The sequence below is a fragment of the Cherax quadricarinatus genome, chromosome 90, assembly GCF_038502225.1.
Source record: "Cherax quadricarinatus isolate ZL_2023a chromosome 90, ASM3850222v1, whole genome shotgun sequence".
Classification (NCBI taxonomy): Eukaryota; Metazoa; Arthropoda; class Malacostraca; order Decapoda; family Parastacidae; genus Cherax; species Cherax quadricarinatus.
Window position 1 is genome coordinate 15,857,300 of NC_091381.1, and position 18,015 is coordinate 15,875,314.

An 18,015-nucleotide genomic window follows, 5' to 3' on the forward strand; every position below is an offset into this window, starting at 1 on the left:
TCTGACCCACTAATATTCCATTGTTATAATATCGACATAGTGAAGGAGACACATGCGGCATATACGAGTATGGTTAATGGAAGACGTTTCATTTTTGACAGTCTAATGAATAGATTACATTGAAAGAGACTGCCAGTGCAAAGTCACTCAGTCAGGTTACCCAGTTGTTGCACATTTTTTTTATTCAATAACTGACCATTCAATATGGTTTTATGTACTAGTGAAAAGCTGTTAATCCAACGAATTGGACCACTTTTTCCATCTTTGAATCAAAACACTTGCCCTCTCATTCTCACGACACTGTGACCCAAGCCGGTCATGCCAGTTGATGCTGATAACATAATTACAAAAATACGAAACCATTACAACCAACAACCACACTAATACCAACACTATCAACAAGAAAAACACCACCACCACCACCACCACCACCAACAACAACAACAACAACAACAACAATGACAATAATAATAATAACGAAGTGTAATAAATAATTTTAGTATAGGAAAGAAAAGCTGCAATGTTGTCGACATGAAAGTGAGCTCAGAGAGTCGCATCCTGTAACTCTTCGATAAACAGCTGATTATAGCAAGTGTCACCAGAGCCAGTCTCACAGCCACAGCACCAAGGCTAAGACGTACTCCCAGCTACAGTGCTAAGCTTAGGATATACTCCTAGGTACTGTTATTATTTAGTTCCCTGGTAAACAATAAACCCTTTTAAATCATAGAGCGCCTGTGTGATGAGATGTAACTAAATTTGATCCATGTGCTCCCAGCTACAGTGATAAGGATATGAGAAACTCCAAGCTACAGGATATACTTGGAACTAGTGGCAGAGGCAGTATAATGGCTCGAAGGATGTCTTCAAGTGGCGATGAGACAATAAATAGTGACTGCTCACCCTCAAAGGATTGTAAAGAACATGCAAATACAGACAGACCATCTAGGAATGGAGTTGATGGGCATCTAGGAAATAGAGATGGACACTATATCGGCTGTGATGGACGACACTGGCTTGCGTATATTGGTTTGATGCTGCTGTTCTCAGCTACCGTGACTGCTGCCCAGGAAACCATTGACAGTGAACCCGGTGATGTAGGTAAGCTCCCCATAGTCTGCATAATTTCTTACGTTTAATTAAAGTCTTTTGAATACACCTGGGCTATTAAGTCATGTCTAGAAATCTTTAACCGCTAAAATAGGGATAAACTCTAAGAAAGTATACACTATGAAAAACACTCCTCTCTGTGTATAATATATACACTTGCCAGAGAGGTTGGTTAATTAAGGTTAAAGCCTGTCTACTACTCCAGGGTCCTTAAGGCTGTATTGCTACTCACTACAAGTCAAGGATGCCTTACATCACTAATATAGATACTGAAATAAAATCTAGGTTGATTGATTCATTGGTTTTAAAGTCTATCGTCTACTCTTATGTCATTAACGACCCTCGTATACCCGATACACTTCAAATCTATACAGTAGGTTATCCCGACGCTACAGGTTAGTACACAGAAAGGTGATTGTATACCGAAAGATTAATTTGATCCGTAGATTACTTTTGAAAATATCCTTGAATGACGATGTACGGGAAGACTGTGTAAGAAGATTGTTGACTGTTACCCACAATACTAGATGTCCTTGAAGGAAACATTTAAAGGTTTACCTTAATTGTTTCCCCTATTGTTTCTTCCTCTAACTTTTCGTCTATATTTTGTTCATAAATCCTGAAAGCCTCAACTTATCGGCTTCGGTTTTTCAATGCTTGTGTATGGTTCAAGATGTCAGAAGAACTGACATGTGCAAGTATTCTATAACTAAGGCTGTTGAACACATTCCCAGCGTACTAAACTGGCCCCAGTAACTTCCAAAATATTCAGCTGCGTAGCACCAAACGTTAATAAAAGAGTGAAATTCAAGTGTGTATCAGCAGATTTGTCAGTTATTTAAATAAAACAGTTTTATTCGTTTATCTTGTTAAATCATGTAAAATATATTTCAATTTACTTCTTCAGAACGACTTCGATGTTTAATAGATGATGTATCGTACGGTTAGGAGGTTACCAATTAAGTTTTATTTGTGTTCGAGCAAATTTGTCAATATTGCAAAACAGCTAAAAACTTTGGAATCGTTGAAATTCGTGTCATTACTGTAGAATAATCTGATTGGATTCAAATTATCACCACTGGCGTGGTTTCTTGAACTCAAGGTTCACGCCGTTGTTGGGTGATATAAGTCTCAATTTGCCAATTTTGTTCACTAAATAGGTATATTAATTTATATTCAATAATGAATACTTCTTCTAATCTGATACGGAATACTATGGAAAATGCGTTCTGTAAGTGGAATGATATCCCGTAAATTTAGGTCCCTAAAGATGCAAATTTGAAATTTTAATGAATTTATTAAAGTTGGAATCACATCAGTTACTGGAGAATGTCTTTTGCTTGTCTACTCTAAGAGGATCATTAAGGCTGCATAGTAACCTTTTTAAAACCATACACTAATACAGTACTGTATATGCCCTCGGAAACTGCATGATGGTCAACTTGATGTGACTTGTGGAACCAGAGATAACTCCGTGACGGTCACCTTGTTGTGACTGGTGGAGACAGAAAGTGCTGGCAGGTCTCCAGGAGTGGTGCAAGAATTTCTAAACATGGAGGCTGAAGAGTGGCTGTGTGGCTGGAAGAGGGAGCTGCTATAAGACTTTCTAGAAGCATTGTTACCATTATTTTCACTATTTTTTTTTTGTTTTTTTACACAGTCAGAAGTCTTCATAGATAATGAATAAAGTATACACAAGAAAACAGTTTCTGAATTAACTTGCATTCCTGCATTCCCATCGACAGACGTTTGTACAATAATAAATGCTATGTACACCTCGTTGGGACAAGTTAAATCTAATAGTGAATAAAGCATCGTGAAAGAAAATATGAAAATACTCTCTCTACTATTGCTATTTGACACCCATACAGAAGAAAAATCTAGTATATTGCTAGGCACCCTGAGGCAGATAAGGCCTGATAATCTCATAGGCTCCTTTAAGCAAAGGAAGCCTCACCCATGTCGTCCTCCTTTGCTCTGGAACACCAGAGAGCCCCAGCACTTAGCCACCCTGTTCGACATACATGACAACAATACGAACGACAATAAACAAAGAGCTACAAGAACTGCAACCGCCAGAAACACCCGTCAGTGGCCTGCTGGTCGGCGACCTTCTTGACATATGGAAAATATAGTAAAGTATGGAAATAAATGGTATAAAATACCGACACAATGGAAATATAAACACATATGCAGTATAATGTGATCCTTTATTGACTACGTTTCGCCCACACAGTGGGCTTTTTCAAGTCACAAACAGAACTGTTTGTGACTTGAAAAAGCCCACTGTGTGGGCGAAACGTAGTCAATAAAGGATCACATTATACTGCATATGTGTTTATATTTCCATATAGTAAAGTACTTGACGATTCTTGGTTCCTAGGACAAATCTTCCAAAGAGAGGAAGCAGGAATTAAGTGACTAGTTATATGGACAAGTATCTTCTCAACAGGTACTAAATATGTATCTTCTTAAGAGGCAGTAAATATGTATCTCTTTAACAGGTACTAAATATGTATATAGATATTTGTCTTTTGTGGGTTGCATTCTAAGTAAGGAGCTAACATACACTACAATGGAAATAAGCCACTTTGTTCTTGTATCTTTGGTTGTCCCGGCTTGTTTATCCTTATATTTTATTAATCCAATTTTATTAATCCAAATGGCACTGCTCACAGTAACAGATGTGATTACCTTATGCAGGCTACCTATCCTCTGTGATGGAACATTCTCTTGCGTATACCACCCATTCCTTGTGATAAAGTATTTTGTTTATACATGAAATTATCCCCTGTGATGGAGCATATTTTACGCATGCCATCCCTCCCTTGTGACATACTACCCATCCAATGTGATGGAGCATTTTTTTTTACGAATTCCACTCATTTTTTTGTAATAGAATATTATTATACGAATGCGTTCCATTCCTAGTGATGGATTTAACTTTACACATGCTTCCCATTCCCAGTTATGGAATATTTCATTATATATAATACCATTCCTTATGAGAGAGCATTAATTTAAGATACCATTGTTACTGATAGAACATTTCTCTATGTGTGATACCATTCCCTGTGAAGGAGTAATACTTCAAGCATGCCACCCATTTCATGTAGTGGAATATTGCTTCCTGTATACCAAATATATATACCCTGTAATAAAGTTGGTAGAATTACCGACAATATGTAAAGTAAAAGGACACAAGTGCAACGAATGTGACATTTATTGTGGCAACGTTTCGCTCTCCAGGAGCTTTATCAAACCATTACAAACAATACAGTGGTGACGTGTACTTAGCTCTGCGAAGACCTGTTTGTGTGCTCTCTGTGAATCTGAACCAGGATGCCCTCTCTTGAGCAACTTTACCAGCAGCTGAGAGAAGAGCTCAGATTTGCTAAGATGGAGATACGGCGATTAACGGAGGAGAACAAGAGGATTCGTAGTAATCCTCCTGTTGTGAGTCCCCAGGTTAAGAGGGGAGCTTGGTCAGTGGCCGGGCAACATGGAACCAAGCTGAAGATCAAGAAATCGGTTGGAGAGGCAGAAACAACGAGAAACCAGAAGACTACCGTGGAAACTTCCAACCCATTCTCGGTGCTACCCGACGAATGTGAGTGTTCTACTAAGAATGCCACAACGAGCACCAAAGAAGCATTGGCAGACGTGAGTGAGACATCCCTAGAAACCCCAACGAAGACCATCGAGAACGTCTTGACGAATTCTACAAGTGGTGTAATGCTACCTGGCGAATGCGAGTCGACTACTCGGAGCATCACGACGGACGACGCCAAGGAAGGTAAAAACATTGTTGTTGTTGGAGATAGCCAGATTAAGTACATGGATAGGGCATTCTGCTTGAAGGACAGGAGTAGGAGGCAGAGAGTGTGTTTTCCTGGGGCTGGGATGAAGGATATTGTTAGCCGTCTGGATGACATCATGAGAGGTAATGGGAGCAATCCTATTATCTGTCTCAGTGCTGGAGGCAACGATGTTGGCAGACGTAGGAGTGAGGACCTGATTAGCAGGTATAGGTCAGCAATAGAGATAATTAGGAGGAAGGGTGGGAAACCTGTCATATGTGGCATTTTGCCAAGGAGAGGAGTTGGAAATGAATGGTTGTCCAGAGCAATTGGTGTCAATTGCTGGCTGGACAAATACTGTAAGGAAAATGCGGTAACATTCATTGACAACTGGGACCTCTTCTATGGCAGAAATGACATGTATGCCAGGGATGGGGTTCACTTATCTAGGTGTGGGGTGGGAGCACTGGCCAACGCAGTGGAGGGAGCTGTTAGGTCTTTAAACTAGGAATAGTTAGTGGTATGGGTTTTTGCGGGAAAACTGTGAAGTCTCAGGGTAGTAATATGAGTACTAGGAGAACTAGTAATAGGCAAAATGAGATGGATATTGGAAAGCCAGTGGCACTAATTGACAAGGACAGTAATAGGTTTAGTTGAATAACAGAAAGGAGCAGGAAGGGTAAAGAGAGAGGAGGGTCTTTAAGTATTTATTACACGAATAGTCGCAGTGCTAGGAATAAGATGGACGAGTTGAGACTAGTTGCTAGTGCAGGTAACATAGATGTATTTGCCATTACTGAGACGTGGTTTAATTCAAAAAGTCGGGACATGCCTGCAGAATGTCACATTCAGGGTTTTAAATTGTTCCAAGTAGATAGAAGTATCGGGAAGGGGGGTGGGGTGGCATTGTATGTCCGAGATCGCTTGAACTGTTGCATAAAAACGGGTATTAAGTCTGAAGTAACACATACAGAGTCTGTTTGGATAGAATTTTCAGAGGGGCATGAAAAATTAACTTTAGGTGTGATATACCGTCCCCCAAATTTAGATAGGGACCAGGGGAGACTACTATGGGAGGAAATTGTTAGGGCCACAAGGCACGATAATGTAGTAATTCTAGGAGACTTTAACTTTACTCATATTGATTGGAATTTCTTGACTGGGAATTTAGAATCATACAACTTCTTAGAAGTAGTTCAGGATTGTTTTTTGATGCAGTTTGTGACAGAACCTACAAGGGGTAATAACCTGCTTGACTTAGTTTTGGCAAACAATGAATCCCTTGTTAATAATTTAGAAGTTTCAGAGGAACTGGGTGCTAGCGACCACAAATCAATTACATTTAGAATTGAATGGAAGTATGATAGTAGGGATAACTCAGTAACAGTCCCAGATTTTCGCTTAGCAGATTACGATGGGCTTAGAGAACACTTATCATCTGTTGACTGGGGTAACGAAGAGAGCTATCAATATGACAGTTTTCTGAACACAATACATGCTGCTCAAAGAGCGTTTATCCCTTATAAAGAAATTAGATCAAATAGAAATGACCCAATGAATGAATAATAGGCTGAAATATCTACTAGGGCATAAGAAAGGAATTTATAGGCGTATGAAAAGAGGCGAGGGTCATCTTATGAATCAGTATATTGACATTAAGAGGGACATTAAAAAGGGGATAAGAAAAGCTAAAAGGGACTATGAAATTAAAGTTGCTAGGGATTCTAAAACTAACCCAAAAACTTTTTTCCAGGTATATAGAACAAAAGTCAGAGATAAGATAGGTCCCCTTAAAAATAACTATGGGCATCTTACTGCTCGATTTTAAATAATTATTTTCTCTCGGTTTTTACACAGGAAGACACTAATAATATTCCGGTAATTAATTTTTATAGTGGGCCAGAAGAAGATAAATTATGTAACATCCCAGTCACTAGTGAAATGGTTGTGAAGCAGATAGACCAACTGAAGCAAAATAAGTCACCGAGTCCTGATGAGGTTTTTTTCTAGGGTTCTAAAGGAATGCAAAATGAAAGTCTGTGAACCATTAACTAATATTTTTAATTTATCTCTTCAAACAGGTGTAGTATCTGATGTGTGGAAGATGGCTAATGTAATTCCTATTTTTAAAACAGGGGACAAGTCGTTACCGTCAAATTACCACCCAATAAACCTGACCTCAATTGTAGGCAAATTACTAGAGTCAATTATAGCTCAAATTATAAGAAGCCATCTCGATAAGCATAGCTTGATTAATGATACTCAGCATGGATTCACAAGAGGCCGGTCTTGTCTAACTAAGATAGGTCCCCTTAAAAATAACTATGGGCATCTTACTGCTCGATTTTAAATAATTATTTTCTCTCGGTTTTTACACAGGAAGACACTAATAATATTCCGGTAATTAATTTTTATAGTGGGCCAGAAGAAGATAAATTATGTAACATCCCAGTCACTAGTGAAATGGTTGTGAAGCAGATAGACCAACTGAAGCAAAATAAGTCACCGGGTCCTGATGAGGTTTTTTTCTAGGGTTCTAAAGGAATGCAAAATGAAAGTCTGTGAACCATTAACTAATATTTTTAATTTATCTCTTCAAACAGGTGTAGTATCTGATATGTGGAAGATGGCTAATGTAATTCCTATTTTTAAAACAGGGGACAGGTCGTTACCGTCAAATTACCACCCAATAAACCTGACCTCAATTGTAGGCAAATTACTAGAGTCAATTATAGCTCAAATTATAAGAAGCCATCTCGATAAGCATAGCTTGATTAATGATACTCAGCATGGATTCACAAGAGGCTGGTGTTGTCTAACTAATTTATTAACTTTCTTCAGTAAAGCTTTTGAGGCTGTTGACCACGATAAAGAATTTGATATCATTTACTTAGATTTTAGTAAGGCATTTGATAGAGTTCCGCACCAAAGACTGTTGAAGAAAGTAGCAGCTCATGGCATTGGGGGAAGAGTGCTCTCGTGGATCGAATCATGGCTCACAGACAGGAAGCAGAGAGTGTCCATAAATGGGGTTAAATCAGAGTTGGGATCAGTAACAAGTGGCGTTCCACAGGGATCAGTCTTGGGCCCGTTGTTGTTTATAATGTATATCAATGATCTTGATGAAGGAATTACTAGTGATATGAGCAAATTCGCCGATGACACGAAGATAGGTAGGATAATTGATTCAAACGTAGATGTTATGGAACTTCAGGAGGATTTAAACAAACTCTACTCTTGGTCAGAAAAGTGGCAGATGCAGTTCAATGTAGATAAATGCAAGGTTCTGAAGCTCGGGAGTGTCCATAACCCTAGCACTTATAAGTTAAATAATGTAGAACTTAGCCATACAGATTGCGAAAAGGACTTGGGGGTTATGGTAAGCAGCAACCTTAAACCAAGACAGCAATGCCTAAGCGTACGTAATAAGGCAAATAGATTACTGGGATTTATATCAAGAAGTGTAAGCAACAGAAGTCCAAAGGTCATACTGCAGCTTTATACATCATTAGTAAGGCCTCACCTAGATTATGCAGCTCAATTCTGGTCTCCATATTACAGAATGGACATAAATTCGTTAGAAAACATTCAGTGTAGGATGACTAAATTAATACATAGCATTAGAAATCTTCCTTATGAAGAAAGATTGAAGACTCTTAAGTTACATTCACTTGTTAGACGAAGAATGAGGGGAGACCTGATCGAAGTGTATAAATGGAAGATAGGTATTAATAAAGGGGATATTAACAAGGTCTTGAGGATATCTCTCCAAGAGAGAACCCGCAGTAATGGATTTAAATTAGACAAGTTTAGATTTAGAAAGGACATAGGAAAGTATTGGTTTGGAAATAGGGTAGTTGATTGAACATTAAAATGGTATAAAATACCGACAGGTTGTTAGGTAAGACACATATGCAACAGTTAGGTATCTTTATTATGAAACGTTTCGCCTACACAGTAGGCTTCTTCAGTCAAGTACAGAAAAGTTGATAGAAGCAGAAGATACTTGAAGACGATGTAATCAGTCCATCACCCTTAAAGTTTTGAGGTGGTCAGTCCCTCAGTCTGGAGAATAGCATTGTTCCATAGTATGAAACAATATGGAGATGAAGTGACAGGATGGAGCTTTTATAGCGCCAAGAGGTGAGACGTAGGCCACTAGGAGAGGTAAGAACTCAGATGTTGAAAGGTCAGGTCCTTCTCAAATCCAGCCGCTCTCACTGGTGGATAAGTAGTTGATAAGTGGAACAGTCTACCTAGTTGGGTTATTGAGGCAAGGACTTTGAGTAGTTTCAAATTTAGGTTGGATAAGTACATGAGTGGGAGGGGTTGGATTTGAGTGGGACTTGCACATCGGAGCTTGTTTCTTGGGTGTCATTGAAAATTGGGTTGGTCAAATGTTTGTTAGTGGGATGAATTGTAAAGGACCTGCCTAGTATGGGCCAACAGGCCTGCTGCAGTGTTCCTCCTTTCTTATATTCTTATGTTCTTATGTAATACACGGACACAGAGGGTATATAAAGGCTCAGAGTGAGATGTAATACTAGTGAGGTACCATTTCGATGTTCACTAGTGGTAGTGGTGGTAGTAGTAGTAGTAGTAGTAGTAGTGGTAGTGACAAAAGTAATACAATATGGTACAGCAATTAATTCGTACATGAGTAAAAGGATATAAAAGCTATTACTTGGGTAACATAAAAATAGGTTGGACAAATAGTCTCTCCTGTTATACTATACAAAGCACATTACAGAGAGTGAACACTGTAACAAGCTGCCTCTTTCCACTCTATATTTGTCCAACCTATTTTTATGTTACCCAAGTAATAGCTTTTATATCCTTTTACTCATGTACGAATTAATTGCTCTACCATATTGTATTACTTTTGTCACTACCACTACTACTACTACTACTACTACTACTACCACTACCACTAGTGAACATCGAAATGGTACCTCACTAGTATTACACCTCACTCTGAGCCTTTATATACCCTCTGTGTCCGTGTATTGTTTGTAATGGCTTGATAAAGCTCCTGGAGAGCGAAACGTTGCCACAATAAATGTCACATTAGTTGCACTTGTGTCCTTTTACTTTACATATATATACCCTGCTGGGTTTATATTTCGCGACACGCTTGTGCTGTCATCTCGCGGCCTTAGGCCGCGAGATGACAGCACTGCTGCTTCGTTCTCGCTACCCTGTGAGACACGCTACAAGTAACAAGTCCCTCCGTCCTCTCTCTCACTCCCCTGCAGGATGGGGGCCCTGGCTGGCCCCCAGGACAAGCTCAAACAAACTGCCTCTATATGAACTACAACTGGGACCAGGTGAACCATGTCTTAAAGATATCTTAAGTAACATGGATCCAAACCATTGCCTTGAAAGGATCAATTTCCTGGCAGCTGAAGCATATTCAAGGCAAAGTCCCTTAATAAAGAAGAGAAGAAGTAAACTGGAGAGACAAAGACGCTCCCTCTACAGAAGACGACAAAGAATCACTGAGCTCCTCAAGAACGTTAGATTATGTGATACACGGAAATAAGCGCTGACCAGGGAAGTGGAAAGTATTGAACTTAAGTTAAAGGACTCATGCAGGATTCCGGAGAGACAGGAGGAGCTAAAACCGATTAGTGAAATTGAAAAACCACATCTATTATCGGGCCCTTGCTCAGACAAGATGGGATTTACACAGACGACAAGAAAAAATTGAGTTAGATACTGAAATCCCAATAGAACTCTGTGTATAGCGAGCCACCAAATGATTTTTTCATGAATGTCTCAAAACTCCATCAATGTACGCCAGATTTCCGACATTATCCTAACTCCGATAGATTTTGAGAAAGCAGTTGACAACATGCCCATGCACTCAGCCCCAGGCCCAGACTCGTGGAACTCTGTGTTAATTAAGAACTGCAAGAAACCCCTTTCGCATGTCCTAAGTATACTATAAAGAAGTAGCTTAGACATGGGTGAAATTTCACAGTCACTAAAAACTATGGACATAGCCCCACTCCGTAAAGGTGGCAGTAAAGCATTAGCTAAGAATTTTATACTTATAACTCTAATTTCCCACATCATAAGAACTTTGAAAGAGTGCTAAGAAGCACGATTGCAGACCACTTGGTTTCCCAAAAACTGCACAATACCAGGGCAACATGGGTTCAGAACAGGTCGCTCCTGCCTCTCACAACTGCTGGATCACTATGATATGGTCTTGGATGCACTGGAAGGAAAACAGAATGCAGATGTAATGTACATAGACTTTGCAAAAGCGTTTGACAAGTATGATCATGGCGTATTGGCGCATAAAATGCGTGCTAAAGAAATAACTGGCAAAGTGGACAGATGGCTCTTCAACTTTCTAACCAATCAAACACAAAGAGTAGTGGTCAACAGAGTTAAATCGGAGGCTGCCATAATGAAAAGCTCTGCTCCACAAGGCACAGTACTCACCCCCATCCTGTTAGTCATACAAATATCAGAAATAGACAGAGATGTAATCCACAGCACCGTGTCATCCTTTTCTAGACGATTCTTGGATATGCATGAGACTGTCATCTACTGAGGACACGGTTAACCTCCAAGAAGATATAAAACAAGATTTCCAATAGGCAACGGAAAACAATATGATATTTAGTAAAGACGAATTCCAACTACTCCGTTATGGAAAACTGGAGGAGATAATAACTAGAACTGAGAATACTACAAAATCTGATCATAGAACAGCGGAAAAATAATGTGAGGGACCTGGGAGTGGTAATGTCTGAGGGTCACACTTTCAAAGATCACAACAGTGCCACGATCATAACTGCAAAGAAAATGATAAGATGGATAATGAGAACATTCATAACATGAAACGCCCCCCCCCCCAAAAAAAAAATACCTCAGGCGGAGTTAGAATCCACGATCAGAGAGTCATAAAACCGACGCGTTAGCCACTGGACCAGCTGGCTATAATAATATTCGTCCAACTAGATACATTTAGGCACCACTGTGACCACAAATGCAAGTTTTTACAGACGAATCCCCAGCTAGCGTGGCGTGACGAACTCTAGCTCAAGTCCCCTGAAACCCATCAACAGTGGCTAACTCTTCGGTCTGGAGTTTTATGACTCTCAGATCGCTGGTTCTAACCCCGCCTGTGGTATGGTTTGCTTGCAATCGTGTCATTACGATTTTGTGAGTCATGTTGACGGCTTTGAGGGGACTTAAGCTAGAGTTCGTCACGGCCACGCTAGGTGGAGATTCATCTGTAAAAACTTGCATTTGTGGTCTCAGTGGTATCTACGCTAACCTTCCTATGGTGTATAAATATATCTAGTTGGACGAATATTATTATAGCCAGCTGGTCCAGTGGCTAACGCGTCGGTCTGGAGTTTTGTGACTCTCTGGTCGCGGATTCTAACCCCGCCCGTGGTATGGTTTGTTTGCAATCGTGTCATTACGATGTCGTGAATCAAGAGCTGCCAAGCCAGTGATGATCCTTTTCAAATCACTTATTCTCTTGGGGCTGGAATATTTCTGTACATTGACATCTCCGTTCTACGCAGGTGAAATTGCAGATCTAGAGAGTGTACAGAGAACCTTCACTGCACATATAAGTTCCATCAAACACATCAACTACTGGGAACGCTTAGAAGCACTTGACTTGTACTCGCTGGAACGCAGGCGAGAGAGATATATCATAATCTACACTTGGGAAATCCTAGAAGGAATCTTCCCGAATCTGCACACAGAAACCACTCCTTACGAAAGTAAAAGACTTAGCAGGCGGTGCAAAATACCAACCAATGAAAAGTTGGGGCGCTATTGGTACACTTAGAGAAAAGACCATAAGTGTCCGGGGCCCAGGACTGTTCAACAGCCTCCCACCATGCACAAGGGGAATTACCAATTGGCCCCTGGATGCCTTCAAGAGGGAGCTGGACAGATCCTATCGTCTGTGCCAGATCAGCCGGGCTGTGGTTCGTACGTTTGACTACGTGCGGCCAGCAGTAACAGACTGGTTGATCAGGCCTTGATCGACCGGGAGGCCTGGTCGTGGACCGGGCCGAGATGTTGATCTCCGGAATACCCTCCAGGTAGACTCCAGGTAGACTCCAGGTAGACTCCAGGTAGACTCCAGGTAGACTCTAGGTAGACTCCAGGTAGGTAAGAAGCCAATAAAGTTCAACGTTGCCTCCGAACAGTAATTATCCTACATACAGCCAAACGGAAGGAAGATGAAGATGTTGTCACAACTTCGACTCTTGCGACCAGCATCCATCCTACAATAAGTTATCCTGATGTCGTGTCTGCGCCTCTCAGACATAGGTATAAGCAGAATTCTCTTCCAAATATGCTGGATTTCCTTGGGAATTGCTAGCGGCGTCACTGGGTACCATGCTGTTTCCAAGTCAAGTGTTTAGCTTCACCTGTATGTTGCTGCTGTTGTTTCAATTTAACATGACAGTTTCAGCACGTCAGAGGTGAGATTTTTTTGGAGTGTCTGCGTCCAGTGTGGTAGAATTCACCCTGTCTTCCACATGTGTATGTGAGGTAGAGAGGAGTGGCGGGCCCTTCCCTTACCACACGCCACCCACGCTCCCTCCGTCATCACCACTCACCCACTACCCAATCCCTCTATGCTGTTTCTTTGTAAATTTCGTGTGAATTCCAGGCCAGAGCTGTGTCTCTGAGCGCCTGAGGTCACTCGAAGCCATGTGGATTACGACGCCACGTGTCGATAAAGCCATGTGGATCAGTAACCTGCGTGGATCAACAAGCCAATTGATTTGCCAGGCTGTGTGGATAATCATGCCACGTGATGTCCAAAGTCACATTTTGTCCATGCCTGATCAAGCAACATATCCAAGCTACATGCTGTTGTCTGCTGCCTGACGTCACCCCAGGACGTCACCAGGTCACCCAGAACGTTACCTGACGTCACGTCGCGGTGCCACCCTAGGGCATTGCCATATCACCAGTGATGTCACCCCACGACATCACCACACGACGTCATGCCTGACATCACCCCATGATGTAACATCGACAGTGTTAATTTGCAGTTTCTATAGCTAGCAATTTAAGTTGTTTTCACAATAATGTCTAGAACGGCTGGGAGAAGATATGTTCAAAGTTACAGTAACGTATTGTCACGTGATAATTCGTCTCAGTGTTCTCATATGTTCGTGAATGCCTTAGTGTCGATTTTTGCACTGAGAAGCATCATTTGCTAGTGCAAGCCATGTTGTAATTACATTATAGCATGTTCAGTGCGGGTGTGCAAGTTTTCCATGTGTTCCGATGAGGTGGTCTGAGCCCAGATGAGTGTGTAGACCACTGTGTGGTCTGACCCCAGACCATTGCAACACCCTCGTGTTACATATGACCCTGTGACCGTTTGTTAACTGACGCTAGCCAGTCCAGGCGTCAGACACTTGAGTCGTCTGAGCACCTTGTATAGAGAGTACTTAATTACGCTCGCTGTTCTTGTAGGTATCATGTCTGAGTCTTCCCTACTGCGACTCCCGCATAGCCGAGTCATCCATGATACAATTCACTCTCCCCGGCACCACTAAGTTGTGCGCCACTGCGACAGTACAAGTCATGAAGAGTCTTCCTGAGTCGCACGGCCAGAAGAAGTCATGCCCAGATGCCGAGTTCTGACGACGCCTCAGTCAAGCGCACTAGCAGGTTGTGTCCCAGGTTGAGTGAACCTAGCAGCGACTACCCCATGATGACTGCTTCACTGTTCCGGACGAGACAATACCCTGATATGTAGCCCAACCTGTCCCGACGCAGAAAGGCATGCAGTGATGCCCACCGAGTCTGTGCTGACACACCATGTTCTCAGCACAACCCCTTTTCTTTTTTTTTCTTCCCTCCTTGTAGGATTTTCTTTCTATTTATATATGTTTACGCCCTGTTGCTGCGAGAGAGAGATTGAGCTTTATTCAGTCACTTGATATGGTCGAGGACGACAGGTGCGTAGCTCCATCCAGGTGATGTATACCTTGTTGGATTTATATTTTGCGCCATGCTTGTGCTGCCATCTCGCGGCCTTAGGCCTAGTTTCAGTCCGTGAGCTACTGCCTCGTTCTCATCATCCTGGCAGACACGTTACAAGCAACGAGTCCTTCCCTCCTCTTTCCCTCGCAGGCTGGGGGCCCTGGCTGACCCCCAGGGCAAGCCCAGACACACTGCCTCTAGTAAGAACCCAGTTAAGACCAATATCACCTCTGAAGAGTATTATTACACTACCAAATACCACATTGATATAAATATTCCAAGTAATGGAATAATTCTTCTTTTTTGGCAACCATTCCCTGTAATGGTGTATTGCTTCATATATACCACCCATTCCTTGTGATGGTGTATTGCTTTATATATACCACCCATTCCTTGTGATGGTGTATTGCTTCATATATACCACCCATTCCCTGTGATGGTGTATTGTTTCATATATACCACCCATTCCCTGTAATGATGTATTGCTTCATATATACCACCCATTCCCTGTGATGGTATATTGCTTTATATATACCACCCATTCCCTGTGATGGTGAATTGCTTTATATATACCACCCATTCCCTGTGATGATGTATTGCTGTATATATACCACCCATTTCCTGTGATGGTGTATTGCTTTATATATACCACCCATTCCCTGTGATGGTGAATTGCTTTATATATACCACCCATTCCTTGCGATGGTGTATTGCTTCATATATACCACCCATTCCCTGTGATGGTGTATTGTTTCATATATACCACCCATTCCCTGTGATTGTGAATTGCTTTGTATATGCTACCCATTCCCTGTGATGGTGTATTGCTTCATATACACCACCCATTCCCTGTGATCTACCTACCTGGAGTCTACCTGGAGGGCATTCCGGGGATCAACGCCCCCGCGCCCGGTCCACGACCAGGCCTCCCGGTGGATCAGGGCCTGATCAACGAGGCTGTTACTGCTGGGCGCACACAATCCAACGTACGAACCACAGCCCGGCTGATCCGGCCCCGTCTTTAGGTATCTGTCCAGCTCCCTCTTGAAGACAACCAGGGGTCTTCCCGTAATGCCCCTTATTGCTGGTGGGAGGCTGTTGAACAGTCTTGGGCCCCGGACACTTATTGTGTTTTCTCTTAGTGTGCCAATGACTTTTCACTGGGGATGTGTTGCATCGCCTGCCAATTCTTTTGCTTTCATATGGAGTGACTGCTGTGTGCATATTAGGGACCAGTCCCTCCAGAATCTTCCAGATGTAGATTATGATATATCTCTCTCGCCTGCGCTCTAGTGAGTACAAGTCAAGTGCTTCCAGGCGTTCCCAGTAGTTAAGGTGTTTGATGGAACGTATACGTGTAGTAAAGGTTCTCTGTACATTCTCTAGCTCTGCAATTCCACCTGCCTTGAATGGGGATGTTAATGTGCAGCAGTATTCCAGCCTAGAAAGAATAAGGGATTTAAAAAGGATCATCACTGGCTTAGCATCTCTTGTCTTGAATGTTCTCATTATCCATCCTATCAGTTTCCTAGCAGATGTGATAGTGGCATTGTTGTGGTCCTTGAAGGTGAGGTCTTCGGACATTACCTCACCCAGGTCCATCACATTATTTTTCCTCTCTATTGTGTGACTGGAGTTTGTAGTATACTCACTTCTAGTTATTATTTCCTCCAGTTTTCCATAACGGAGTAGTTGGAATTTGTCTAATTGAAAATCATATTGTTCTCTGTTGCCCATTAGAAAACTTGGTTTATATCTTCTTGGAGCTTTGCCGTGTCCTCAATGGATGACACTCTTATGCAGATCCTAGTATCATCTGCAAAAGATGATGCAGTGCTGTGGTTTACATCTCTGTCTATGTTTGATATGAGAATATGGAACAGGATAGGTGCGAGTACTGTGCCTTGTGGGACAGAGCTTTTCACTATGGCAGCATCTGATTTAACTCTGTTTACCACTACTCTTTGTGTGCGACTGGTTAAAAAGTTGAAGATCCATCTGCCTACTTTGCCGGTTATCCCTTTAGCACTCATTTTGTGTGCTATTACACCATGGTCGCACTTGCCGAAGGCTTTTGCAAAAGTCTGTGTATACTACGTCCGCATTCTGTTTGTTTTCCAGTGCATCTAGAACCATATCGTAGTAGTCAAGCAGTTGCGAAAGGCAGGAGCGGCCTGCTCTGAAACCATGTTGCCCTGGGTTGTGCAATTTTTGGGAGTCCAGGTGGTTTGCTATCCTGCTTCTCATAACTCTTTCAAAGATTTTTATGATGTTGGACGTTAAAGCTAATGGTCTTTAGTTTTTAGCTACTGCTTTGCTGCCACCTTTATGGAGTGGGGATATATCTGTTGTTTTTAGTGATTGTGTAATCTCGCCTGTGTCTAAGCTCCTTCTCCATAGCATACTTAGGGCCCGTGAGAGGGGTTTCTTGCAGTTTTTAATGAACACCGAGTTCCACGAGTCTGGGCCTGGGGCTGAGTGCATGGGCATGTCGTCGATGGCTTTCTCAAAGTCTAGTGGAGTTAAAGTTATGTCATAAATCTGGCCTACATTGGCAGGGTTTTGAGGCTCATTCATGAAAAAAATGTTTGGATCCTCTACCTTTAAACTGATTAGTGGGTCTCTGAACACTGAGTCACACTGTAGTTTCAGTATCTCGCTCATTTCTTTGTTGTCGTCAGTGTAGGATCCGTCTTGTCTGAGCAGGGGCCCTATACTAGAAGTGGTTTTTGACTTGTTTTTGGCATATGAAAAGAAATATTTCGAATTTCTGTCAATTTCATTAATCGCTTATAGCTCCTCTTGTCTCTCCTGGATCCTGTATGAGTCCTTTAACTTCAACTCAATATTTTCCACTTCCCTGGTTAGCACTTCCTTCCGTGTATCAGATAATCTAGCATTCTTGAGGAGCTCAATGATTCTTCGTCTTCTCCTGTACAGGGAGTGTCTCTCTCTCTCCAGTTTACTTCTTCTTTTCTTTCGTTTTGTAGGAATATACCTTGAACATACTTCAGCTACCAGGAGGGTGATCTTTTCGAGGCATTGGTTAGGGTCCATGTAATTTAGAATATCCTCCCAGCATGTTTCATTTAGGGCATAGTTTACCTGATCCCAG

At 41.7% G+C, this 18,015-nt stretch overlaps 1 protein-coding gene across 1 annotated transcript in view; it reads left to right on the forward strand.

Annotated features, from left to right (window-relative positions):
- The first annotated feature begins 636 nt into the window (after positions 1-636).
- The window catches only part of LOC128693270 (uncharacterized), a 42,585-nt gene continuing 25,206 nt past the window's right edge, over positions 637-18,015 (forward strand). The window contains exon 1 of the mRNA XM_053782856.2: positions 637-1,101. Coding sequence (XP_053638831.2) covers positions 795-1,101 — 307 coding nt within the window. The 5' untranslated portion in view covers positions 637-794. The remainder of the gene's footprint in view (positions 1,102-18,015) is intronic.